Below are 27,787 nucleotides of genomic sequence, written 5' to 3'. Positions count from 1 at the left end.
GGAAGCATTCATCTAAGGTAATGTAAAGAGAATGATACATAGGTTGACTTTGATTTTAAAAAATGTACATTGTTATTGTTTTCATGTAGCAGTAACTATAGTGGCACTTTCATGCATTTCATTCATTTCATGTTGAAATGATCTGGTTTTATTGACTGCTATACCCATAATGATAGATAGATTAATTCACTATCATCTATGGTTATCCTATATTGTGAACTGTGCCTTTATTCCCTCAGACGTCTGATTTATCCAACCGCATCACAAGCCCCACCAAAAGAAAAGTATCACCACCTGGCTGCAGTCCCAAGAAGTTTCTGCAGATCGTTTCTCCTCTGTCTCTTCCTCCATCTCCATCTCCTGTACTTTTAAACCCCAGTCCATTCATTGAGCCAGTTGTGTTTGTCATCCCAAATGGAAACAAACAGATTGTGCCATCTGATTCCCTGCCCTCACCTCCACTAACCCGGAGAGCTTACGCCCGCACGGTGGAAAAAAACAAATGCTGTCAGTGTCACCTGCCGTGCATAAAAGAAAATGGTAGTATTATGGGAAGATATACTGTCCCATTTATTTTTTTCTATTTTTAATTGTTTAATTTATTCCTGTTTTTATTACTTCAGGTTTAATTTCACACATGTTTCTGAGTGTTTGTGTGTGTGAAATTAGTAATAAATTTGTTACATTTCAGTGAGTGTCTTCAGTTTTTTCTGCAAACATGCAAACTCATTCAGAGAAGAAGATTACATTGTTGCAGCACTTAATTCAGAAATTTAAAAATGACCATAAAAGTACATTTGATAACACTTGCTAAACGTTTGTGTCATCTTCCAATGGTGGAATCGAACCGGTGACCTTTGGATTAAGAGCCTCCTATACTATTCCACAGCAAAGTGTCATGTTCGCGTAGATTTCTCAAATGAATACACCAGAATGTGTGCTTTTACTTGAAATGGACAGCAGAAACACAAATAACTACAAGTTCATTCCATTTTTTCCCCTCATATTCTCAAAAACTCCTCTTTTCCTTCATTTTTCCCCTTCCCCCTTCTTCCCCCTTTTCCCCCTTCTTCCCCCCCTCATACAGACTATTGTTCCCCAGCTTCCCGGATAGCGGGAGACCAAGCGTCTGTATAATTCTCCTCCAATCGCGTTGCCCCATTTCCATTTTTGGTCCATCTTTGGTGATAGCCAATCACGATGGCACTTCTCCATAATTCAGCCCAACAGCCAATCACGTTGCCTCGTTTCCATTTTTGCTGATAGCCAATCACGATGGCACTTCTCCATAATTCAGCCCAACAGCCAATCGCGTTGCTCCATTTCCATTTTTGTTGATAGCCAATCACGATGGCACTTCTCCATAATTCAGCCCAACAGCCAATCGCGTTGCTCCATTTCCATTTTTGCTGATAGCCAATCACGATGGCACTTCTCCATAATTCTGCCCGCAGGACTTCAGGTGACTTTAACTACAGAAGGTAAATATATCGTTTTTTCTACGTGGCGATTTTTTTGTCAAACATGCTAATGCTATTGTACTGCTCTATATTGTACTGCTAATCAGTACGACATATTAACTTCTGTTGTCACAAAAGTCTTAAATATGCATTTCTGCTACTAGTATTAGCTGATAACAAGCTAGGGTATGAATGAAATCTATGTAGTATTCACTTCTGTTGTAATATATGTGTAATATGTAGGCTACTGCTATTAGTTAATAATTAGCTGTGTGTTTGTGTGATTGTATGCAAGTAAGAACTTATGTGTGTGCATGAATATATATATTTTAATAAGTTAAAAATAGTGCACATTGGTCATATTTCTGTGATGTACAAATATTAGCTGTTTGGTATAGATATTCTTTCTCTGTTAATGGCAGATGGCTTCCAAACAAAAAAAAAAAAACACAGGGCCATGGGAGAGGAGGAGTGGATATCCCGCCTGCGAAAATTTGCTGCCTCGGGTGTTTGGCCCTCTGAGGCAGGAAACAGACCAGCACCTCGGCAGAAAAAGTGGCATGATCTGTATCTGAAAGGTAAACCTGCACAGAGTGATATGTGTATCATATTAAATGTAAAGCTGTGACATATTTAAAGGGAACACCTTCGTATTTGCTGTCAAACATTAATACAGATTGAGAAATGCCCAATGCAGATGAGGGGACAAATGTCACTGTTTGGAGGTGCACAGAGCTGTACCTGTGGTTTCCATGCAAAGAAGGTATCAGAAGGCTCTCATACAATTATGACGTGCTGGTGGCAGAGCAGCCAGGGCCCTCACCTGCAGATTCACCACCACCAAAGGACGTCTCCTTAGCTCCTTGTGACTTTGGTATCAGTAAGTAATGAGGATTTACTTATGCTGATATTTATATTAATATTATTAATATACTCAACTGTATAAAATGTACAAAGCCCCAGTTAAGGTTATGTTTTTCTTTTTGTCAGTTTACAAAGCCACGGTTTGGTGGCTGTCATGGTGCCATGCTGAAGCCAAACTTAAGTTTGGCTGGGAAGCATTCATCTAAGGTAATGTAAAGAGAATGATACATAGGTTGACTTTGATTTTAAAAAATGTACATTGTTATTGTTTTCATGTAGCAGTAACTATAGTGGCACTTTCATGCATTTCATTCATTTCATGTTGAAATGATCTGGTTTTATTGACTGCTATACCCATAATGATAGATAGATTAATTCACTATCATCTATGGTTATCCTATATTGTGAACTGTGCCTTTATTCCCTCAGACGTCTGATTTATCCAACCGCATCACAAGCCCCACCAAAAGAAAAGTATCACCACCTGGCTGCAGTCCCAAGAAGTTTCTGCAGATCGTTTCTCCTCTGTCTCTTCCTCCATCTCCATCTCCTGTACTTTTAAACCCCAGTCCATTCATTGAGCCAGTTGTGTTTGTCATCCCAAATGGAAACAAACAGATTGTGCCATCTGATTCCCTGCCCTCACCTCCACTAACCCGGAGAGCTTACGCCCGCACGGTGGAAAAAAACAAATGCTGTCAGTGTCACCTGCCGTGCATAAAAGAAAATGGTAGTATTATGGGAAGATATACTGTCCCATTTATTTTTTTCTATTTTTAATTGTTTAATTTATTCCTGTTTTTATTACTTCAGGTTTAATTTCACACATGTTTCTGAGTGTTTGTGTGTGTGAAATTAGTAATAAATTTGTTACATTTCAGTGAGTGTCTTCAGTTTTTTCTGCAAACATGCAAACTCATTCAGAGAAGAAGATTACATTGTTGCAGCACTTAATTCAGAAATTTAAAAATGACCATAAAAGTACATTTGATAACACTTGCTAAACGTTTGTGTCATCTTCCAATGGTGGAATCGAACCGGTGACCTTTGGATTAAGAGCCTCCTATACTATTCCACAGCAAAGTGTCATGTTCGCGTAGATTTCTCAAATGAATACACCAGAATGTGTGCTTTTACTTGAAATGGACAGCAGAAACACAAATAACTACAAGTTCATTCCATTTTTTCCCCTCATATTCTCAAAAACTCCTCTTTTCCTTCATTTTTCCCCTTCCCCCTTCTTCCCCCTTTTCCCCCTTCTTCCCCCCCTCATACAGACTATTGTTCCCCAGCTTTAGCTCAGTCGGTAGAGCATCAGACTTTTAATCTGAGGGTCCAGGGTTCAAGTCCCTGTTCGGGCGATGTTTTTTTTTATTTTTTATTTTTAAGTCCTATACAGAATTTAATCAAACTAGTTGCCCCAAGGCTAAGTGACACTGACTTTTATTGTTTGACTTTTAGTAACACGTATACTTTTTCCGAGATCCGCGCTCACTGCGGTGTCGTTGGATAGTGCAACATTTGAAAAACAGAATACGTCTTATGTAGCTCTGAGACGCCACCAACTTAAATAACAGATAAACGTAAATGCAATCGGTGGATATCGTAATAGCACGGAAAATCTTTGCGAAATTCAAGAGGTGTATTTATTCCCCCATGAGTTTACATGTTGACTACCGTGGCCAGAGGGGGGCTCCAAAGAGGAGCAATACTACTATACTTCTTCCCCGTCTGTTTCTATGCTATGTTGTCTTACAAACAAACAAAAAATGTCCTTAACATTTCAGAAACTGATGTGACATTTCAGAAAATACAGCATTTCACAAAACAATAGAAAACAAAAACACGATGAAAAAACCACCGTCGTTGCCCTGGATGGAAACCGTACTTGAAACTCCTCACTGAAAGATTCTGTACATTCAAAACACAGTACAGTAGAGGTGTGACAGATAGTTACTTACTTTGGTTGGTTAAAGGGGATGTCAATCCAAGAATGCAAGCCTGACGCAGAAATCTAATTGGTCAGCCACATTCTCGCTTTGATTTATGAACTTGATAGGCGGTGCTTATGCTTATTTTCGTCCAGTAAATAACTAACTAGACGAAAATTCTATTGGCTGGAGGTTTAGAACGTCACGATTTGATTGGACCGTTTATTCAAGGAAACTCGATAAGGGCGGAGTTGAACCGTCTTGGCGGCCATATTGAATATTATCTGTTGACAGTTGAATCTAAGAGGTTCAAACATTTTGTTTCAGCTAAGTTTTTTTTAATTGAGGATCTTTTGTGTTTTACAATTCTGTTGGGACATGTATATTATTCTTTTGGCTGCTGTATCTAAACCAAGTCATGGATGAAGATGAACGGAGAAGGAAAGTAGAAGCAGGGAGAGCCAAGGTTTGTTGTTAATAATTAACGCATGCTAACACTTAATGCTATCAGTTAGCAAACTCTTTTGTCATAGCTTTGCGTTGGTCCTAGCTATCTGCATCCACTTCAGAGAACAGTTTACGTTTGTCGTGGCTTATATTCCTGCTGGGTTGGTTACAGGTATTCCCATCGCAGTCTGCCGCAGTTTGATTATTCTCCAGGGTTAGCAAACGTGATCTATTTTTGAAGTAGGTTGGTGGACTAATACATCTTATCGTCTATTATATGAGTTATTATGAGTCCATCAATGTCAGAAATATTAACTTAGTTAACAATATGTGTTATTTTCAATTATTTTTTACTAAAGAGTATTCAAATGGTACATTTTTCAACAGCCAATATTACTCTTACCCACAACGCCAGTTTACCGACACATAAACGTGGTTTGTGACTACCCATAGTTATGGCAAAGCCTTGAAAAAAGATTAGATAATTTACTGAGAGTTCCCGCTAGAAATCTTGGACATTGGCCACTTTATTATTGAACCTCTTCCTACAAAAACTGTTTGAGCAAGTAGCATTAAGATGAGTGACAGATTTATGGGGAAAAACTTGAACCGGTCCATTGAACGAGCCTTGTATCCTTGTAGCCGGGTGATGTTGGGGTTTATTTTGCTACATGGTTTAGGTCCACTTGCCATGTTAGAGAAAGATCCCTGCACATTTTTTCTATGCAAAATTGTTATGATCACTTTCATCTCATCCTGTTCTGGATTTTCTCTGCCTCCATCCACGGGGGTGAAAGAGTTCCTGGAAGGTTTGAGGATGAGAATTCAGACCGTATAACCCAACCTGATTGAGCTCATTGGCTAACGTGTTAGACACCATCATCAAAGTGATGTCTTGGGTAGGAAATACTGTTTAAGATCGGTAAACTCAATACCAAGACCTGCTGAAGCTGGCCAGTTGGCACATGGTGGCTTAAATCCAGTTTTTGTTGTGGTAACCCTTGTTTTGTAACGTGCTTTTAGTTCTTAGGAGCATTCACAAGAAATGATGGGAGATCATTACAGAGAGGCCGTACAATATGGTGTGCTCTTCACTGGTGTGTGAAATTGTATCATGGTGTCTTCATAAAGGGCAAACATCCAGTGGGAGGGCACATTAGTAATGGGCCAACAGTCAAGAATGACTTTGCTGTATTAATGACGAACTACATTTTCAAAAACCTACCTATTAAACCTTATAACCTGTTCAGCTAATTAGGTTTTAGTCTATATCCATCTCATAGTGCGACACATGCAATATATTAGAGCAGTATATACATACGATGCATAATATCCACAGATAACTCACTGAAACATTTATATTTCTTATAACAGAATTCATCCAACATGCCTCGAAGCCAGTCGGTAAGTATTGAAAGTGGTGACTGGCGGACCTTTGGCATTTTGTTGGGATTTTGGGTTGCTGATACTTTATTACTTTATTACTTTGTGATTTATGATTTCTGTCCTCTTATTTTTCCTCTTGTGTTTAGGCCTGTCACAATAATTATTCTATTCATCATATGATGTTTTGACATAACCTCGGTAACTGTTGAGCTTAATATCGTACATTAGTGTCTGTTTAAGAATGTTGCAGATGGAATTTATCTGACATATTTTATTGATATTTCTGGTCGACTTGCTTCTCTCTCTATTCTCACATGCTCTTCATTTGTTTTGGAGCAGAGAAGCTGAAGTGCAGACTCTAATAGATCTGAACATTTTTAAGTAAAGTAACTGCTCTTTGAAATAATGCACTTGCTTTACAATTTTAAATGGTATCGGTGAAATCAGTAGGTATTGAGATGACATAGTTGCTGTTGATTGCATTTATTTCTGGGGGGAATACATTGTCCAAACAAAATGGTTGTTGTGACAGGCCGACTGACTCTTCCGCTTTTCTGCACCATGTTTTGATTGTTATCAACGTTTGACAGGCAAACCCGTCTCTCACGGAAGAATCGTACACTGTTGTAAATCGTGCATTTTTGAATGATCAACAATGTCAACCTGGAATGTATTTTCCAGTACTGATTGGAGAACCTAAAATATGCACCCTGTAATGCTGGTCGCAGGCCATCAGGTGGTGTACTGGTCCCATGAGATTTAACAAGGTTGACATTGTTGTGCTTGAATCTCCCTGATGATGTTGCTATGGCAACGCAGGGCTGTCAGTTGCCCAGTCTGCTTCATCGGATGGCTTGATTTCTATACCACAATGAACGCATGGCACGTGTATAAAGAGGAGACAAAAGAGACCTTAAATGAACTGTTTAACTCGACTGCATTCCATGTCTTGATGTTGACATGGTTGAAAATATTGTAGCAGCATACAGCAGCCCAATTACGTCTGATTTCACTTCAGTCAACTCCAGCTAGCTGTTTACGCAGAAGTGGCCTTGAGGTAAATGCAGCTCATCAGACTGATTTCTTTCAGAGAAGTGATGTTTGGTGGCAGGCGGAGGTGCTGAATATGGTGATGGGAGAAGGATGGGGCGGGGTTTGAAGTGAAGCAAAACCTACAATGTGGTTTTAAGCCCAAGCATATATTGCAATCAGAAAAATCATCGATGCACACAATGAAATCATGCATCTTGTATGTGACTCATTGCACAAAGCAACAAGTAGGTCTTCCGGGACCATGTGATCTCAAATTGAATTGAGCATGCACACTCTGATGCTGCTTGCCACACAGAGCTCTGTCTCCTCCTCTCCATGTGAATGCATCTCACAGTCTCCACCCTCTATCCTTGGTTTAGACGTATTCCATCCTCTATACAGAGTTTGAAGATCCCTCTGCTCTGTTCGTTGGCTTAACAGCAAGTTTTAGACTCAGAGGTTTGGCAGACTGTACTGTTGCCGGCAGACTACTAGAATCTACATTTGGACCACTGAGAAACTGGCTCGATAAGGAGGAATTGACAGATCTGACCACCAGCAAGAGAAGAAGTCAATCACTGATTGTCAGATATTGATTGAGAGCTCTGTGCGAGTCTCTTATCACAAAGAGAATTGCTGTACGCTTTTTATTTTTTTAAAGCTGCTTAAAGAGGAAACAGTCCGGGAGAGAGAGGCGGCAATAAAAAGAGGAGTGTGTTGCAAAGGGATGTGGCCGGAGGTGAATTGCTACCAAAAAACCATCCCTCTGGAGTTTAAGCTAAATAACGGCTTGATATTTTTTTTTTTTTTTCTGATCTGTGGAGTAACTTCTCAGTACAGATTCTGGGTATTTTTTGTCTTCAAAGTTCCAGTCAACCAGTGTGTATCTCTGATTTTGACATTTCTGCAAGATGAAGGATGCAGAGTGACAGATGTACTTCTTTTTTTTCTCCTTTTTAAAAAAAAAAAAAAAATCTATTTTTCTTTTTGCCTTGCTCTATCTTTGGTCTGCTGAGGTTATCCATGACTCATTAAAATCTGCATTTCTCACGGGCGTGCTACAGTTCTCTAGAGGTCAAAGAATTTTTAGCATCCTCGACCCATTTTGAACTTTATCTCCACAGGTTATCATGTAGACTATTTTGGGTTTCGGTTTGGGATTTCTTCTTGCTTCAGTGGCTTTTTTTTTTTTCCTTCATAACTGACTCATCAAAAAAAGTGCTTCCAACTCTTATTCCTGTCTACACTGCAGACTATTAACAATTTCTACCGTGCATAAATGCTATGCTTGATGGTGTCACAGACCGTAACATATTGATTACCTTTTTATAAGTTTTTAATCTTGACTATATAAATCTGGACTCAAGCCCTTTTGCACCTCTCAGCCCTGAGCTTCGCCATGCTGGTAGTTTGGTGGTGCTCTGTGGTCCTGACCTATGTGTCCATCTACCTCTCACTGTCCTTCCTGCGCAGCTTGCTAGTTTCAGACAGAAGCGGGCGAAAAGCGACAGCGCGGGGGCGGCGAAAAAGACGCAGAAGAGGAAGGGTCAGACTGTCCCAAAGAATGACAGCTCGGCGCAAGATGGACCCATAGAATCGGCTCTTCCATCGGGCGAGGCCACAGAGCTGAACAGCAAGACCAACCATGAGGTATGCCACTGGTTGCATAGAGACTATCAGCCATGCGTCAGTGGACTTGCAGAGAAGGTTGAAGAAATTAGATTTCTGTCACATTAGTGCTTTAATTAAATCTAGTTTTCAGCACTTATTTTTGCTCTTTTGTATCTCTAACACGTTTATATACCAGTCGCTGTAGTTGACTGACCTGTGTTTGTCTAATTCGGTTTGCTCTGTGCATTTTTTTTTTCCTTTTTTTATTTATTTGTTTAATGTGTTGTCCAGACCCCCTGTCTGATAAACATACATTAGAGAACTGGGTCACTACCCATCACATTGCCTGTAGGGCATGTTGCCATGGCAACCTTGTCAGGATTAACTAAAGCACTACCATCTGCCTTTTTTTTTTTTTTTTTTTTTTTTTCCAAAAGGGAAGATTCACCAACTACATGAAGTTCACATGTTTGCAGCACTTTATTTGGGTTGACATTGATAAAGTTAAGGGTTAATTCTAGTATGGGTCATTCTTCTAGGAGGCCCGAAAGCCAGAGAAATCTCAGGATGAGCAGAATGAACACAGGAAAGATCGGTCCCCGTCTCCTGAGCGAAGCCCATCTCCTGTGGAAGACTTGAGAGAAGAGGAGCTCGCTGCACTCACTGGCAAAGAGCAGCTGAAGGTATCAGTAATAAGATATTTACTGTTAAAATCTTTATATAGGTTTTTAAGGGAATTTTATTTTTGTTCATTTAAATGTGCATATTAAATGTCAAATTTGCTGTTTTGAAAGACACAACTCAGTAATTTGACCTTGCAAATAGTTCCTTTTAGGCTTTAATTCAGGTGCTGCTGCTAAAACCTCAACTAGGCTTGGGTATGATTCCAAATGTCTAGCAAAGAGATTTCAATGCAGTTAATTCTGTAATGTACTTGGTTATAATCCTAACCTTTATATGGGGACTTGAGCCGTTTGTGGATTTCTGTGTTCTCATCAACCCATGGGGAATGTAACAAGCCCTGGGTACACATTAGAGGGACAGAAAAGTTGTCTTGGAGAAGGCTGTTGCAGGTATCCTGCATCTGAAACAGGTGTTAGCTGTTTGCCAGATGCAGGCTGTTGGTGACGAGTCATGGCAAATATGACTGGGTGCGCCCCCATGTTTGAGGTTCTCTATGGTCTACATTTTCTTAATGGTATCCTCCAGTAACAGTTTGTAGTGCATCGATGATCCTGCTTATAACATGGCTGGTTTCCTGTGTAACCAAGAGGTTAAAGAGCAGCTATACTGTGGGTCTAAGAAAGAAATATATGCTTTATACTCTGTGTATTACACAACCTTTTAAGCAAAGCATGTGAACGTATGAGAGGGTTTGTCTTGTTTGCATATAAAACGGACTCTTCCACTGTTTTACCTACAGCAATTACAGCAAGCTGTTGAGAAGCGTAATGAAATAATTGCCAAACTCAGCTCCAACCTGCAAGAGGCCCTGGCAAGTAGAGACCAGGTACAACTGGAGGCACAATCGCTTGCTGGACAGATTCAGGCACTGCAGAAGCAGCTCCAGCAGGTCTGTCTCTCAGATTGACAATAATTACATAATTTGATGCAATTCCTTATAGCTACTGCATCTTCATGTGCTTTGTATTGTTTGTTCATACAGACCAGTTTAGAATTTCTGCGAATCAGAGGTGAAACAGGAGCTGAAGTCCTTAACTGTCGGCAGCATCACCATGGCCAGACCCAGGATACAAACATCAATCATAATGAGGCGCCATCGGATGGATCAGGAAGCTCTGGCTCTCAGCCACATCCTGAAGGCTCCAGCATGGACAATGACAAAAAGATGGACACTATTCTGCACAAGCTCAGATTGGAGCTGGAAGAAGAAAGGAAGAATGGCCAGCGCATATGTGCCGAACTAGAAGAGGAGATGAAGAAAAACCAACATGTCCTTTATTTACTGGACAAGGAGAAGCAAGGGAGGGAAGAGGAGCGACAGGAAAGGGAGGCACAGCTGCGAAACCTTCAGACCCAGTTAAGCCAAGTCCAAACTCGGTGCCTTGAAATGCAGCAGTACAAAGAGGAGAAAGAGCAGCTAAACCGAGAAGTGCTGGAACTGAGGAGAAGACTTCAGGGAGAGGAATATTCGGAGAGGAGATTTGGTGAAGAAGTTTCAAACTGTGCTCTACGTCTCGAGAGTCTTGAGGAGGAAAGACGTAGACAGCAGGAGGAAATGAAGAGGCTCAAAGAGCAGCACAGAGAGGAGATTGAACGTGTCGGGCAACTGTTGGACGAGAGGGAACAAGAGCTTAAGAAGAGAGAGGAAGAGGTCAAACACCTCAAAGCTTCAAAGAACCTTCAGAACCAAGCAAAAACTGGATTTAGCTCTGATAGGATGAATACAGATGAAGCCAATCAAGAAAGTGGAACTGATCAGGGGATTATGAATGCATCAATACCTGGGGATATCTTGATGGAACGTTATTTGTCTTCAGCCCCCTTTGCACTCTCACAATCTTCAATGGTCAATGAAAGCCTTGAACGCTGCAGTCAGCTGGATATATCTGCAGACTGCAGGTGAGAGAAGTTACATCTTTATTGTGACAATATCTGTATGTCATTTGTGCTTAGGAGCTTCATTACTTGTTATTTTGCGGGCATGCAATTAAATCTCCTAATATGTCTGTGTCTCTGAACAGTTTTGAATTGAACAGTGAAGTGTTTGGAGATCAGCCTCTTCTGTCGATTTCAAACCGTCCCTTTGAAGAAAATGACAACATTGAAAACATCACCAGCTCGCAGTACTTTGCCCCAGAGGCTGGTGACTCTAGTCCTCATCCCCTCTCCCAGTGGCCTCATAACTCCAGTTCTGATGAAATGGGGTTGAGTCAGATGTCAGAGCGGCCATTTGAGGAGACAGACTTGGAAAAAGAACTGCTGAATCAGCAGTGTGGGGAGCTCCGTGAGGAGTTGGCTCTTAAGGAGCGGGACTTGAATGTGTTAAAGGAAGAAGTCCTCAAGAGTGCGGAAGAACTGGAGGAAGCAAGGAGCAGGTAATGAAATTAGTCATTTTTAGGATACAGTCATGTGAACAAAGTGCACCCTCTTTCAATTCTAAGGTTTTATGTATTTGGACACGATGAGAAAGCAAATCTTCTCGTTTTGAAAATGACATCCGTAGATCATCAGATGAACAAAAACCCAATACAAGTATTTCTTCCATAGATGATAGATAATTGATCATCAGAAAGTGTGAGGGCCTCTGTAAAAGCATAAGTTTTGGTTTAGAGCATTCAGATGTGTGTTAACACAATGCCAAGGAGGAAAGACACCAACAGCAATCTTATGAAAGTAATTGATGCTGCCCATCAATCTGGGGAGGGTTAAAAGGCCATTTCAAACAATTTGGAGTTGATCACGCTACAGTGAGAAAGATTATTCACAAGTGGAAAACATTCAAGATGGCAGCCTCAGCAAGTTTGTTCCAATGTCCTGACGCAAGTGTTCTAGAGTCAAATATCAGATAATTTGCCCAACAAACAACAAAGTTTAACTGAAATTGTTAAACTGACAAATATCCCAATGGCTGAAAGAAAAGAAAAAGAAGGAGAAGACTAGAGAAGTGTCTTCGGTGTTGGGACTACAATAAATATATGTTGGAGTCAGATTAAGTCTTTCTTGCACTGGGGTATCAGAAGGAATGAAATTTCACCTTTCAACCAAAAAAAAACAAAAACATGTATAATAATACTTTTAAGTAATTAAAGCTCTTAGATTTTTTTTAATCAATTTACACGAGATATCTTTATTGGTGTCATCTCCTGTTTTGCTAAAGCTATCGATTGATTCTCTGATCAGTGAAACCTTTTGAAATGATCCCTGTACGTTTAGGTGGGCCCAAGTTACAGAAGAGCTCAGGCAAGCTCTCTGGGAGCTTGAGGAAGAGAAAGAAAAGGGGAGACTTATGGAGCAGGAGCTGAACTCGCAAGCCCGTGAGCAAGATGACCATGAAAATGAACTTGGTGCCTTATTTGAAGAACGAGAAGAGGAGAATGCAGTGGTGTCGATGGGACAAAGAGCTGAAAGCAATGCGGAAACCTCCCTGCTCGTCTCCGATCATTTTCCATCAGAGGAGGAAGATAAACTGGCAGGAGAGCTAAAGGAGGAGAAAGAGGATAAAGCTGCTCTCCTCTCTAATCAAAATCAGCAGGAGATGCAGGTATTGTCTCTGCAGGAAATAAACGTGTCTGCAGATTCTACCAAAGACAGCCCAAAGCTCAACGATGACATCCAAATGCAAACATCACAGGTATTCCACTGTAATAGTTTTGTGTTAACACCTTTGTTACAATGTAGATATATTTTTATATCTTTTGAATAAATGTCTTTTTCCTCGCTCTTTTCGTTTTTTTCAAAGGCTCACTGTAAGGCTCTCATATCAGAGTTTGAAGAGACAAAAATGGAACATAACACCACGTCAGCCCTGTTAAGTCAAAGGACGATCGAGCTCGAGACCCTATTGAAAGAGCTCGAAACCACACGTGTGCAGGTTTTAAGTGCCCAGACAGAAGTGGAGAGACTGCAGCAAGAAGTATCGAAGAGCAGTGACAGTCTGGACCGTGTCAGAGAAGAGAAAAACCAACTGGAATCTCAAATGTCCTGTCTGAGACAAACCCTGTCCCATTTGGAAGAGGCCCAGGCTCAGTCTGTGCAGCAGAGGGAGGAGGACAAGAGAAAAGAACAACAGATGGACGAACAGATCAAAAAGATGGAACAAGTCCTAGAGGAGGAACTTGAACAGTTTGAGCACATACTGAAAGCCAAGGATGCGGAGGTGAGATACGTCATAATAACGTGATTTGTTTTTCTGTTTGAAGTTACCGTGCCTGCTGATTAACATGATGTACAACATTATATTAAAGTTGGCCGAAGAGAAGGAGAAATGGGAGGACGAGAGGCAGGAAAAGGAAAAGCTCCTTAATACAACGCATCTGTTGGAGGAGCAGATGAAGGAGAAGGAAGAGGAGGTGAAGGCTCTCCTCGAGAAGCAGGTCCTAGCTGTGGAAGAAGCTGCAGAAAAGCTCAAAACTTGCCACCAACTGGAGAAAAAAGACCTGATGGAGAAACATCAGCAAGAGGTGGGGTTTACAAACTGTAAATATTGTCCCCGTGCGATTCGAGACGTTATGTATTCCAGTTTTTATATGATGAAAATAGTTATACAGCCTTGCTGTAGGTGTTTTGATGTGTTTGTTGTTCCTGTATGAATGCCTAGATATCTGAGTTACATGCTCGCCTGGAGAGAGAACTGCTGAAGCTGCAGGTCACATAATGGAGGGAAGAACAGAAGCGGCAGATCAGCCTGATTAAGCAGGTATCAATTGGCCGCTGCATACCTTATTAGGAGATATCAAGTGTTTGCATGTTATTGCAATCTTCTGCATACTTTCCTAGCTTTTATTATTGCCCATTCTTTTCCTTTTTTTTCTTTTTTTTTTAGGTAACTGAACGTGAGCATGAGAGAATGATATTGGAGCTGACGGCCAAACACACCGAGGAGCTTAATCAACTGAGGACGGAGGTGTCGTTGGAGCTGAGGGAGAGCATGGAAGCAGCTCACCAGGCCGAGCTGCTGCAGGCACAAGTATATTATGCACAGACAAACACGCGCTTTGAGCAAAATAGCTTTTATTTTCCCCCTAACTTTTATCATGCTTTGTAGTCGGATTCAATTTATTTTCATTTTGACCTGTTAAAATGGCTGTGAAGGAAAGTGGTGACAACAGCAGAGTAAATGTAATGTTACTGAGCAGTTTGCCATTAACATATATGACTAAAGCTCTCACACAAACTGTACTTTGTGTTTAGGCCCAGAAGACCTTGGAACTTGAAGCCTTGCATCGAAGCTTAACTACAGTCCACATGTCCCAGCTGGAGGGCTCTCAGGTTAACCTGGAGCAGGAGCAGGAGTCTGCTCTTAGCAAAGTCCGGTCCTCTATGCGGGAGGCATTTGACCAGGAAAGTGCACTCCTGCAGGCCGTCATCAGTCGGATCGAGAACGAGATCAAACGGCAGAGTCAGGAGGAGCAGGAGAGACGGCATGAGCTGCACCTACAGGAGATGAGTGAGTTCGAACGAGAGTGGTTCTCAGTTCAGTGTTTTCTCCTGGAAGCTTTTTGGAGCATTATGGCTTTTTGTGAATTATTCTCGTTTTTTAGTAGGCTGCTCAATAAAAGCAGCGTGGAATGATGGCTGTTGCCTTCGAATTTTTGGACCTGACGAATCTTTTGTGCGTTTGTATGTTCAGATGATTTGACGCAGCAGTGGGAGGCTCGTCTTGCTCAGGAGAGGGCTTCCATGGACGAAAAGGCAGGCCACAGATATGCAGGGTAAAACTTTATTACATTTCTATACACGTGTCACATTTTTGTCCTGCAGGTCTGTGATTTGAATATTAAAAGATATTGCAATTTTTCTTAGGCTCTAAGAGAACAATGGGAGACGGAGGCAGAGGGCAAACTTACAAAGGTCTCTCTCAAACATCCAGAACAGTCTCACCGCCACCAAGACGGAACTGAACAGCACCCAGGCCACCCTCACAGAGACCAGCAAAGCCTTAGCTGAAGCCAATGCAGCTCTGTCCCAGACTGAGTCAGAGCTGCGGGGACACACAGGCAAGGCTGGAAGAACTCCAAGCTTCCAGTATGGAGCAGGCTCGGAAACTACAGGAGGAGCTAAAACAAGCCTGGGCTGACAGAGATGCTGCTGTCTGTGAGTTGCGTCCCATAGTTACTGCTAATCAACATTTTAATAATGACAACTGTTTTTAATCCGTCTTCTGCAGCAGCATTTAGCCTTCCCTCCAGTCGTTGCCATTTCTAGTTAACCATTACTCACTGTATTTTATGCATATGTGTTTTAATTTGTTATTTTTTTCCTTCTACATGCTCATTAGATTCTTTGGAGGGAGTTGGTTTGTAGTCACAAGACAGTGCTTCAGGAAAAAGAGCAGCAAGTACACCACCTTGAGGAGAAAGAACGGCAACTGCAGCAAGAGGTCAGTTTATTCTAACACATAACATCTGGTTAAGTTGTGACTTTTTTTTTTTTTTGTCTCAAAACAATGAACACAATGTTCCCTAAAATGTAAATAAATATTGTTCCTCATTTCAGTCACAAGGTCAGGGGAACATACAGTTGAAAATCCTGATGAATCATAGTTTGAATTTCCCACTTATCAACCAGGTTTTGCACCTGGAGGAAGAGAAGGCCTCGCTCAAGCAGAGCTCAGAACAGGAAGTAGGACAGCTGTGGACCCAGCTGGAGAGCATGAGGACGAGTCGTCGAGAGCTGGGAGGTGAGACCCAGCAGTGTGATTTAAATTCTCAGCTAAGATTAAGACTTAGGCATATTTATTTAACGGCAAAAACGTCCCTTTTTAACTGTTCCCAACACGACGAACTGATGAAAATAAGTACTTACTACTCAGATGTCAAATGACTGTGCGTATCCAGTTGTGTTCTTGCCTTTTTATTTTCTGTGCTGTGTTATCTAACAGAGCTCAAGGAACAACTGCTGGCTCGGACATCTCGCGTGTGACGACATCGAACGCCTCAAGACAGAGTTTAATGAACAGAAACGAGAAATCAAAGAGCAGAATGAGGTTGAGCTGGAAAATCTGAGGAGAGTATGAGAGCACAAGTAGACGCTTATGCTAGAATATGAAGCCTTGATGCATTAATTGTCAGTGTTATTTTTTTAATTTAAATCAAAAACTGAATATTTTTATTATATTGGGTGTGAAGGAAATGGTTTGCTTGCTCATGTCTTGACGCAAAGTATGAATATTTTCCCCTCATCCGTCTTTAGGTATTTTGAAAAGCGGTTGCATGCAGCAGAGGAGAGTTACAAAGAAGAAATTGCTCTGCTCCAACTGAAGCTAGTAGAAGGTGCCTTGGAGGAATCTGTACTTAAAACCACAGATGACAGGTTGGTCAATTGATTGCCATGCAACATGAGATTTATGCAGTAAAGTCTTTAATTAAACATCTTAGAAATAAATGTCTTTTTGGGCTCTTCAGTACTCGAGTTCAAGTTGAAGAGGAAATAGATGATATTTCTGATCGTGTCAAACTGGAGAAACGGAAGGGTAAGAGGTGCACATAAGTTGTTTGTAATGTGTAAATATGGTTGTGCTTCATAGATAAAATGTTTTGGTGTCGGCTTAATTAGCTTCCCTGCCTCTTTTCACGGCATATAAGGTATCATGCTACTCTGTTATCCAGGAAATGCTCGACACTCTGAGGTTTCAGCTGGAGGAGAAACATGAAGTGGATCTTTCCAATCTGCAATCATCTTTGTCGCTCTCTTTTAATGAAGAGCTGCAGCAGGTCAGACGCCAACTTAGATCTTTAAGTTATTGGCACAGAGCAGCTTTACCCTTTTGCTTACAGGTTCTGTGCCATCATTTGTATATCAGGTGCGTTCAGACCTCACGGACCATTACTATGAAGAGCTGCAGGAGATGAAGACTCGTCATGCTCTGGAATTGGAGACGCTCAGAGCCAAACTCTCTGGCGATCATCTATTAGGTGCCCCACACTCGCGTTTTTTTTTTAATTTACCATAAACAAACATTCAATTTGGTGTTTAAAAGTTTTTAAATTTGAGTAAACAACTCTTCAAACATCTTTGTCTTAGAGCTTACCCGAGTTCGTTTGGAGGCAGCAAGACAGGTTGAGGTGAGACAACTAACTTGAAAAATGTGACTTTTTGCAGTGTTTTTTTGTTGATTTTTAAATGGTTATTTCTCTTAATTAGGTTGAGGTAGAGCAGAGGATGTGGTGTCTCTCTGAGGAGCTGCAAACCAGGATGACAATCATCCACACACTGGAAAACAGACTGGCCGCCCTGAGCAAACAGCCTGTGGCAGATATGCAGCTGGATACTGAAAAGGTATAACTCTGAGAAATGATATAATTAGCCCAGTGGTCCGCACAGTCACAAGAAAACACATTTAATCATACTCTATGGTGCTTTTTATACCAACTTATTTGATATGTTCGCTTTAACTGCTGCAGGTCGCCCTTCTTGAGGAAACTCTGCATTTGGAAAGGGAGACTGTGCAGGAAAACATGGCGAAGCTGAAAGAAGAGCTTGAACAGAAACATGACGGCGAGATCGCTGCACTGAGGTCAGACCTGGAGAGGGAGAGGGCACAGTTTGAAAAAGCACTCCATGATGAGAAGGAGCAGTTGAAGTCTCTACAGGCTGCTCTGGACAACGATGAAAGTAAGATAATTTTTAAAAGATTCACATTGGTTGTCAGTTTTTGAACCAGTTTCTGAATGATGGTGTGTTTTAGGCCCACAGGTTGTCATAATGAGACAGAGATTGGAGGCTCAGTATGACAGTGAGCTGCAGAAGGCAAAGAACTGCATGTCTGTTGAAATCAAGGAGCTCACTGTTTTACTTCAGGAGCAGGGTGATGAGAGGCTGCGCCAAGCCCAGCAGAGGTGAGATCTGAAGCCAAGTTCATGCCGTAGGATTTTCCGTGTCATAGAATCATTGTTGTTCACGCTACATATTTAGTCTCTCTTGTGTTTGGGAACTTTTCTGTTTTATACCACATTGCTGATTTATGGCAGAGGTCTCAAGATTTATCAAACTGTTCCAGCTTTCACGCTGAAGACTCTTTCTGGTCAGAAATGTAGCGATGTGATACAAATGGCTCGTGGGAATGCAGACCGTTTTACTCAGTTGGTTGAAGAGAACTTGTGGTTTCCCTTCACGGCTTTTCTCTTGAGTCTGTATCCCAAGCAGAAAAACAACATTTAACTTTTAAGCACTTTGTTTGGGAATGCTCTTTCCAACGCCAACTGGTATTTTTCAAAGGCTGCTCCAGGGGTCGCATTGGATAGTGTTGCACAAGTGTGACATTTAAACATTAAAGAACAGAAAGATTAGAGTAACACTGAGCTCGTGTGCTGACGCTTCAGCTTCACAGCCATGTTAAGATTAACCTGAGAAATTGAATTGCGCACATTAGATCCAAATCTGAGACATGGTGATGATGATTTAGTTGGTCTCAAAAATGCCAGCCACAAACTCTGACATAAGCAGCTCTTTTTTTTTTTTAAAAATGTTTTATTAAATTGCAACAAAATCATGCTAAAGTCTACTATTTATGGTCTGTGTGGTCAGATTTCAAGAGGAGAAATCAGCTTTGGAGCAGCAGATGGTTCAGAAATATGAAATGTCTGTGGCGGAGCTAAAGAACGAGCATAAAGTGGAGCTGGAACATGAGAGGGCAACACTTCTAAATAAGCGCTCCCTCGAGATGGACGCACTCTGTGCCAAACACAAAGCACAACTGGATTCACTCGGTGCCAGTCACAGAGATCAGCTTGCAGCTATGGCGGCAGAGCTTGAAGCGAAGCACAACGCTGAGTTTGTTGCCATGGAAGCAGCCTTCAATTCCAAACTTAAGGAGGACCTTCAAAGTCTGGAGGCTGCTTTTCAAGAGACCAATCAGGCACAGTTGGAGGCTTTAGAAGCAGAACTGACTCGCAAACACCAGGAAGAGAGGGATGAATTGGAAAAGAGGATGCTGGGTAATATGGACACTTTGGAGGCCGCTTATCTGAAGGAAGTGCAAGTAAGGACACACAAGCCTTTAAAGTAAAGCGTAGTGTTTAGTGTTTGTCTACACAGTGTATAAAAGTCTTCAGAGATAACAAAATGAATCAGTACAGCCACTGGTTAGTTTTCTCTGGTTGTAAATGATCTTTAGTTAATGTATCCAACTTCTTGATCTCAGGCACTACGCGATGAAATGGTTCACCTCGAGGAGAAGCAGCGGCAAGGCTTGATTTGCCTGAATTCCGAACACAAACGGCTAATGGAGCGTCATGCTGCAGAGCAGCTGTCCGTCAGAGAAGACCTTAGAAAAGAGCTGGCTCAGGTACACATGGAGAAGTTTAAAGCCATGGCAGCCGAGCTCAGCCACGTTCACAAGGTGATAAATTCAGGCCGACATAAGTGAATTATCCATGTGAAGAGAAAAGGCTTTACTTTTAACAAAATACCTTAACATGATTTGTTCTTAACAGACTGAGTTGGCTGCTCAGAAAGAGGCTTTAGATGCTGAACACTGCAAAGCTCTGGAAACACTTAAGAAGCAGGTACTTGCACATATGTCACATCACATTTACTTTTTCCAGTGAGTTAAAGAGCCAAAAATCATAATGCCTTCGTGTCTTTACATCGAGGATGTGTAGTTGTGGCCTGGTTTGAAGTCTACTTGCTTGCATATGATAAAACTTTAGGTTTTCTGTTTTCTAAATCAGAAGTGAAGAAGCATTTATTTTACGGGGGGGCAGGCAGAATAACCAAATAGGAATGAGAGGCAGGATTACACTGTGTAGGCTTTTTCTCATTTTCAAAGGTTTGGAGAATTTAAGGATGCACTAAAAATTGTTGTATTTGACCTTGTTGTATTCAGTATTTTGTCGTTTTTTTTTTTCTTCCGTCTTTCTTTCAGGTTTTGGAACTTGAGCAGCAACACAACACAGCACTACAGGAGCTCTCACAAACCTACGCAGCTGAAAAAGAGCAGCTTATCAAACAGCACCAACTCCAGCTTCAGGTTTGTGTTACTCTTGGATGACCTCGGTCGTCTTCTTCTTCTCCTCTCATCTTCCCTGGCCTTTACAGAGTGTATCAACATGTAAATCTCTGAGTCAGTTTCCTTTAGTGGTCACTACAAGAGTTCTAGTGTCGGTTCTTAGAAACCATAAGAGGGGATAACACTGAGTCATTGTTCATCCTTTGGAATGGTCTGTTCGTTTGTAGTGACAGTTTTTATTTGGCTTGATTTCCTCACTGAGAAGCACCACAGTTGGGACCGTTTTACCTTAAGGAAATGCACATTTCTGCTGTAGGAGCTGAGAGGAACCTCTGCACGGGAATTGGAGGCTTGTCGGAGGGAGCTGGAAGAGGAGTCTTCAAGGCAACGGCAGCACTTCCTAGAAGAGGTGGAGCTCCTTAAAGTCCAGTCTGAAGAGCGGCTACAGGACAGGGTTAATCAACTCAAGGTAAAGGGAAATGTTTTGGACATGGTACTAAAAGATGGATGGCTCAGTACTGAACTGAGGAAGCCATGTTAATAATTAGGCAGTCACGTGAAAAAGAAAACCTGTGAACAACAACAACCACATTTCATCTAGGACCGTGCTTCACAGATTGTAGACCCTGTTTGTGCCGTTATATTACATTTGTTTTTTCACCAACCATGGTGCTGTGAAATATGGTCTCACTTCGCTCCACTTTGTTCTCATCTGCACAAAGAACATTATCGGTTTGTTCTGACGTATCTTGGCAAACCTGAGGTGTGATTCCTAATTTTAAAGAAGATTCTCCATTTTTAGAGATTTTTAGAGAGAAGAAGCTTTCACCTGTCAACCCTTTCAAACAAGCTATACTTGTTTCTGTTTTTCTAATTGTACTGTCCAATTTTGGCTTAGTTTTTGTTAAATAATGACACAATAATATGTGGCGATGCTGTTTATCTGAATTGAATTGAATTTAAAAATTGTATTTTAAAAAAAAAATTTTTTTACATATATTTTTTTCCCCTAAATGATTTAATACTTATGATAGAACTTCATGTTTTTTAACATAACTTTGTGAGAAATGCAATAAGGTTTTCTTTTTTTTTTTTAATCTTTTGTATCTATTTGACTTAGTGTTTGTTATACATATTATGCAATAGTGGTGGATTATTTCAAGCTTCAGTGTTTGAGAGTGGTGGCAATGCCTTCCCTAAGCTGCTGCACCAGTTCAGTTCTATGGATAGTTCCCTCGCTTGGACTGTGTCCCACTTGAGCTTTATTCAAAGCCAGTTTTCTCATAATCCCACCGTCATATATGTACAAGTGTTCACGTCCTGTCGCTTCATTCTCAGTCTGTGTGCTTCTCTGCTTTGCAAGCGTTTCTGCTTCTGCCATCTGAACAGTTGAGAAATTGGATGGAGCTAAGCTTTTTATCCACTGATTAAAAAGGTTTAAAGGTCGAAAGTTATTTTTTAGATAGGCATTTAACATTTGACCATACGAAATGTTAAAGCCAGTAGTCTGATGTCTGGCAGGTCTCCTAGCTGAGGGACATGTGGACCTAATGTGTCATGCAACTTTTTACGCTGGTGATCTCCATTTATTTGATTAAATTGATTAAACGCCACTGCTTTCTTTGAAGACGGATTTTAAAGAACAGAAGGACGCGGAGCTTGAAGACCTGAGGCGGAGCTTCACATCAGAACAACAGGAAAAGGAACGGAGCTACACAGAGAAAATGAGCCAGCTCACTGCCCAGCTGCAGCAACTAGATGCTGTGGTGGCCCAGGTACCGGATACACACCTACACACACTTCTGGCATGGATTTACATTCAATAGTGCATAAAGCTTGAATGGAGTGTTGCATATTGTTCTACTCTGAGGAAGCAAGACTAGACGGGCCCCAAGTGTAAAGTTGTATTGTATTTATAGTAAAGATCAAAATCGTTTGGGTGGTAATTTGGAACCTCTTGCCTGTGGGAGGAAGTCTGGGTATTAAGAGTAATAGAATATTTCTGTTAAAAAAAAGTGCATCCGTAGGCTGGATTTTCCTCTTAATCCTCCTTGCATCAGATTACAGTTTGTAAAAAGATTAGAATATTAATGAATTGCTGAGTAGTGTTCATGTATATTGGTGTTGTGTGGTGGTTAATATTTTCATTAATCTTTGAGGCCAAAATGCTGAGATTTTTATTGTTTTTTTTTTTTTTTTGTTGCTGCCTTTAGTGAATTACATATTTTACTTAACTATTTGAACAAAAGAAGAGATTACACGATGTCCTGGATTTATGAACATTTAATTTAATGGACTGGTTGGTGGCCGTGGCAGCTTTTATATTTTTAGTTCTTTTATTTTGAGGGTTTTTTTGGGGGGTGAAATAAGAGCCGAAACATTTGTTCGTTTACTTTCTTCCTCTTGGTTACCAACAGATGCTCTGCATCCTGGGATCTACATGGCTGTTTCCACTTAAAAAAAAGAAAAAGAAAAAAACGGTTTCTGATTGCATGCGACTGATTTTTATGAATGTATGAGTTCTGCCGTCATGATCCTCAACTGATTTTGTTAAATCTGTGTTCTGGTAACGGCGGGTCACGGCTCCGATGTTTGCGTGCATTTGTTTCCATGGCACCTGTCCAGCTTGACTCTTTACTGTGAAACATTAACATACGCTCAGGTCTCCATGAGACTGGCATAGAGGGCTTTGAGTGGTTGGGAGGGGGTTGTTGTCATGGCAACGGTATTGTTTTGTTGAGGCAGGTGGCTGCAGGAGATGAGTGTGTTGGGAGGGAGAGGCAAAAAGGGAGAGAAGACATGGTGACAGCAGAGGGAGAGGTTGAAGAGGTGGAGGAACTGAAGGTAATAAAAGTGGCTACAGAGCCAAAAGATGTCCTCCAGCACATGTGGGAGGACATCCAGTGGTAGTCTTTCATCACTACTACATTTACTCTGCACTTGAGCAGAGTTGTACTGCCGATTTACTCTGTGTGTGTGTGTGTTGTGCTTTATGCTGGTTAAATGAATCCTGTGTTAGGTGACAGATGCATTTTTGAGACGCTTCAGTGGCAGATTTAGGGTTTACTCTGAATCCAGAACCTAAAACACAGTTTTGGATCTGATGAGATGTTGGTGAAGATGTGTTCGTAGGAAGGTTTCACAAACCAACAGAATACGATGGTGGTGAACCGGTGCTTTTGGTTGACCTTAGTATTGTACTCCTCAGGTTTGAATATCCTGTTATGTTTCTCTTTTATGTGATTACTTTGATTTCTGAGATTTAGTTGTTCACATAGATTAATCCATAGGTTAGGTGGGAAAGGAAAATATTTGGTTTGTCAGAGATAAGGGTGTAATTCCTAAGTCAACCCATGTTAATTTTTTTTTTTCCAGCTGCGAGCTGAGATTGGTTGTCTACAGGAAGAGCTGCAAGGAAAGCGTGCAGAGATGGAGACGCTGGACACACTCCTTCAACGAAGGGAGCGAGAGAGTCAGGAGGGGGGCAACCTTCTGAAGATGCTCACTGATGACTTGCAGTCAGCTAAAGAAAAAAAGTAAGTTATCTTTTTCAAATGTGTGTCATTTCATGTGTATAATTAATGTATTTGGCTGAATTCTGGGGTTAGAAACTGTGTAAAATAAATGTTACAAGTTGAACTGGTGATATTTAAATATATCATAAAATGTATTTATTAAATGTAATAGATTTTAGTTTTATCAATTTTTTCCTCATCATGCTAGCAGGTTTCTGATGTCATGAATTTATCTTGAGGTTTGTATTCGAGTGACGTTTTCCTCTTCTTCTCTTCAGCTGTAAACTTCACCGTGCAAATGAAAAGTTCGGAAAGGTGCTGATTGAGATGCTCCGCAGTGTCATAGCAACAGAAGAGCTGATCGGGCAAAAGATCAGTACCAGAACAACAACACCTGAACAGAGGAGCTCAACGGGGAACAAAGATCACCAAGAATCAGGTCTGTTGGCCTCAGATTTACTTTGTTTAAGTTTACAGCAGTTTGGCTGCGATTTACGGCATTCTGTTAGGGATGCTGCTCCATAAATGAGTGGCTGATTTTAGCCTGTGAGGAATTTCTCTGTATATGAATTGTTATATATTTTGACATGCTCTTTTTCAGGTATTTCAGTTGCAGATTTGTCATCTGATGACTCTGAGCTTACCCAGCTGCTCTGTGAGAGTCTGCTGGTTTCAGATACTCAGATCAGTCCCGAAGGAGAAGAGTCTGCTCTGAATGCTTGCAGCAGACTGCGTCACACAGTAGACACACTTCTGGATCTGCTCAATCAAGCAAATACACAGGTAAAGAAATCCTTCGCACAAAAAAATCTGTTTTTGTTTTGCTTCCCCTCCCAACAGAGTTGTTGGCTGTCAGATGATGGAGAGTTTCTCTTTATTTCAGCTGGAGCAGACTTGCAATGTCCATCTTTCTCTGGAGGAAAAGTTCTCCCAAGGCAGAGAAGACTCCGTCCAACTCCTTGAACAGCACAAACTCTTATTGGCGCAGCTTGATCAAGAGGCCAAGCAGAAAAGTCAACTTCAGGTGGAACTCCACAAGGCAGAAGGTGCGCACTTCATATGCTGCCATTGACTGTAAACATGTGATATTCAGAAGTTTACATCTACCTATGATGCCTTTGAGTATCTCATAAAAACGTGCATTTGCATGATGTGTTCAGGTCTTCTGGAGGGTTACGTGGCTGAAAAGGCTGTCCTGGAGGAGTCTCTGCAGCAAAAGGAGACTCGGGAGGAAAGGCTTGTTGAGGAGCTGGAAGACCTGAAGGTGAAGCTGCACCAGATGCAGGGCCTCACTGCGGAGCTGGACAGCCTCAGAGTGAGGCATCAAGAGCTCAGTGAGGAGCACACGGCTCTCCTCCGCCAGAAGGAACATCTCTCCGCTGGACTTGGGGAGAGGGAGAAAGGTGGGAAGAATACGTTTCAAATAGTCAAATTATGTGTGTGCATAGAATCTTAGGTGACCTCTTTAAGCGAGTTTGACCATACACTGACGTAATATCTGCTGTGCTCAGATGTGCCTTTTCTCCGTAGGCCATCGGTTCAATTTAGATCCCGGTGCAGGTTTGTGGGTCAGAGTGGAGTGTGTGGTGGGGGATGAATTTGCAGTGCTGTGTGAGATTGCCGTTTGTAATGCTGACAGTACCAGCTGCTTTTTTTACAAGTTTTATTGGAATGCAGTGTCATTTCTTGTTGTTCTACTTCTTTAAACGCATTATGTGTAATTGTAGGTATTTGAAATCCCCTTTACAGTCATGTCAGATTTAAAAATCCCTGTTTGAGTGAATTGACATTGCCTAACCAACCGCTTTTTATTTTTTAAGCTTTGCTGGCAGAGACGGAACGTCTGACCCAAGATAGGCTGGATTTGCAGCGGCAGGCAGAGAAAGACCACAAATCTCTTTCACTGCGCCTCAGGACCCTGGAGAGAGAGCTCGAAGAGCAGGAAACTAAGGGCCTGGAGACGGAGCTGCACCACAAGACCCACACTGAAGACCTCAATCAGCGCGTACAAGCCCTTGAGAAACAGCTGAAACATAACAGGCAGTTTATAGAGGTAGGTTGTCTTTTTTAGAATTTATTTAAAATTAGAAAATAAAACCTTTATGTAAATGGCTTTTTTTTTTTTTTTTTTTTTTTTTTTTCCCGAGATTTGATCATTTTGCAGATTTAAAAAGTCAGTTAGTACGTGTCGCAGTTTAATTGAACGATTTCTATAGCTATTTAAATGTCAGACCTTCTTCACTTGCTGTTAGATGTCGCGGAGAGTCTTTCACGGTATTTGTTCTGATGCATGTAGGAGCAGGCTGTGGAGCGGGAACATGAGCGAGACGAGTTCCAGCAGGAAATCCGCAGGCTTGAGGCTCAACAGCGACAGACGACTAATGTGGATAACAAAGGACAAAGGGTGAGGGTCGTTAACTTTCATAGACTGTGTTTGTGTATATATGAGTGTCACAACTTCACCATTACCTAGCTAAATTTCTCAAACTCTGTGATTGAGTCACAATGCTGTGGTCAGTACTGATGTAGAATGTCTGTTGGGGAGATTTGTTTGATTATTGGTTTTGAGAGAAGCGCAGAATTTGAGTTCAACATAGAGAGTGCTGTGTGACTGTACTGCAGTGTAACTTGGAGAAATAAGGTTACTAATAGGGCAAATGTTCACCTTCAGAGTATTTGTTTAGATTTAACACCCGATTCCTAAAGAAGGATGAAATCTATAGCCAGACCTTAACATAGGAATTACAGTACATAAAGATGAAATCTGTTTAATTTGGAGTGTCTGTAGGCTTTCTACATGTGTGGGATTTCTCAGTGTTCTGCTTACTGAATTTTGAATGAGTTAACTTTAGCATTTATAGCGCTGCTTACAGAGGTTGAAGTGATGAATGCATTGTTTGTTTACTAATGAGCCTGACTGTTGCCATTTGTTTATCCCTGTGCTGAATGGATTGCTGTAGTTTGAGGACTTGGTTCTGCAGGTATGAAATCTGACTGTAGCATAGTTCTCATCCCTCCTCTGACTGTTGTGCATGACGTGAATCTCACATTTCATCCATATGTGCTTGTCATAAGTCATTTTCTTTACCGTCTCATCATCCATTTGGTAATATTTACTGGCTTTTTTTTTTTTCCACATCACTTTTCTTTTTTTCTCTATGCTCCATTGAATGGCTTTTAGTCTTAGTAGGATTGGCTGCAGATTTGGAATGGCTTATTTATCTTTGAATCATTTTTTACGTTTGCAAATTCAACTTTTGTTCCTGAAATCCAGGAAACCTGTTGTTCAGACTAATCTTCCCTCTCTGTCCGCAGGTGGAGAGTCTACAAACTATTATCAAAGATAAAACCGAGGACCACGCCTCCTTACTTGTTGCCCATCAGCAAGTCCAGCGCGATCTGGCTGAGCGTAATGAAGAGATAGACAAGCTCGCTGGGCGAATCAGAGAGTTGGAGCAAGCGCTGCTTAACAGCGCTGAAAGTGTTAGAACTGTCAGTCAGCTGGAGCAGGAGCTGCACAGAGCAAAGCTGAGAGAACAGGAGCTCACACAAGTAAGACAGAAATGCACTCTTTGAGTTTAGCCATTGCTGTCAGTGGGCACACTCGATTTTTATTTAAATTCTTTTTTTAACTGATCTTCTCCTCCTCTGTTAGGATAAGCTTGCGCTGGAGCAGCAGCATCTTTCCAGCAGGCTTCAAATCTCGGCTCTGCAGTCCAAGCTGGATGAGACGAGGCACTGTTACCATGACAACGCACGTGACCCCACCCAGGAGCTTAGGGATGCTTTGGACGCTGCTCAGCAGAGCTTACGTAGCAAAGAGCAAGAGGTCAGTCAGATTTCATGTAAAGCCACTTTATGTGTGGTTTTGGCAGATAACTAACAGCAGTTTATGTCCACGTTTGACTG

General features: G+C 41.4%; 1 protein-coding gene and 1 non-coding gene across 2 annotated transcripts; both read left to right on the top strand.

Annotated features, from left to right (window-relative positions):
• The first annotated feature begins 3,609 nt into the window (after nt 1-3,609).
• On the top strand, nt 3,610-3,685 carry trnak-uuu (transfer RNA lysine (anticodon UUU)). The gene has a single exon. It is a non-coding gene; the product is annotated as a tRNA-Lys (tRNA).
• An 839-nt stretch (nt 3,686-4,524) lies between these two features.
• On the top strand, nt 4,525-27,707 carry LOC140288017 (uncharacterized; the record flags this gene model as incomplete). Its single annotated transcript, XM_072379164.1, is given in 43 exon segments — nt 4,525-4,721; nt 8,594-8,770; nt 9,271-9,414; nt 10,155-10,304; nt 10,398-11,314; nt 11,437-11,790; nt 12,629-13,046; nt 13,155-13,571; nt 13,660-13,875; nt 14,013-14,111; nt 14,238-14,381; nt 14,606-14,861; nt 15,045-15,126; nt 15,239-15,401; nt 15,403-15,512; nt 15,704-15,794; nt 15,983-16,094; nt 16,296-16,333; nt 16,335-16,438; nt 16,607-16,726; nt 16,819-16,886; nt 16,970-17,127; nt 17,217-17,328; nt 17,438-17,478; nt 17,558-17,692; nt 17,818-18,028; nt 18,102-18,252; nt 18,941-19,394; nt 19,557-19,754; nt 19,849-19,920; nt 20,280-20,384; nt 20,680-20,832; nt 21,992-22,138; nt 23,739-23,899; nt 24,157-24,317; nt 24,480-24,661; nt 24,762-24,924; nt 25,039-25,281; nt 25,699-25,931; nt 26,175-26,282; nt 26,839-26,859; nt 27,194-27,430; nt 27,534-27,707. Coding segments are annotated over 43 exon segments (7,848 nt in total), but the record flags the coding sequence as incomplete, so codon positions are not given.
• Between the last annotated feature and the right edge of the window lie 80 nt (nt 27,708-27,787).

Source organism: Leuresthes tenuis, unplaced genomic scaffold, assembly GCF_036924035.1.
Source record: "Leuresthes tenuis unplaced genomic scaffold, fLeuTen1.0.hap1 SCAF_202, whole genome shotgun sequence".
Classification (NCBI taxonomy): Eukaryota; Metazoa; Chordata; class Actinopteri; order Atheriniformes; family Atherinopsidae; genus Leuresthes; species Leuresthes tenuis.
The sequence above is the reverse complement of the archived record's forward strand: the minus strand, read 5'-3'. Positions and strand labels throughout refer to the sequence as shown.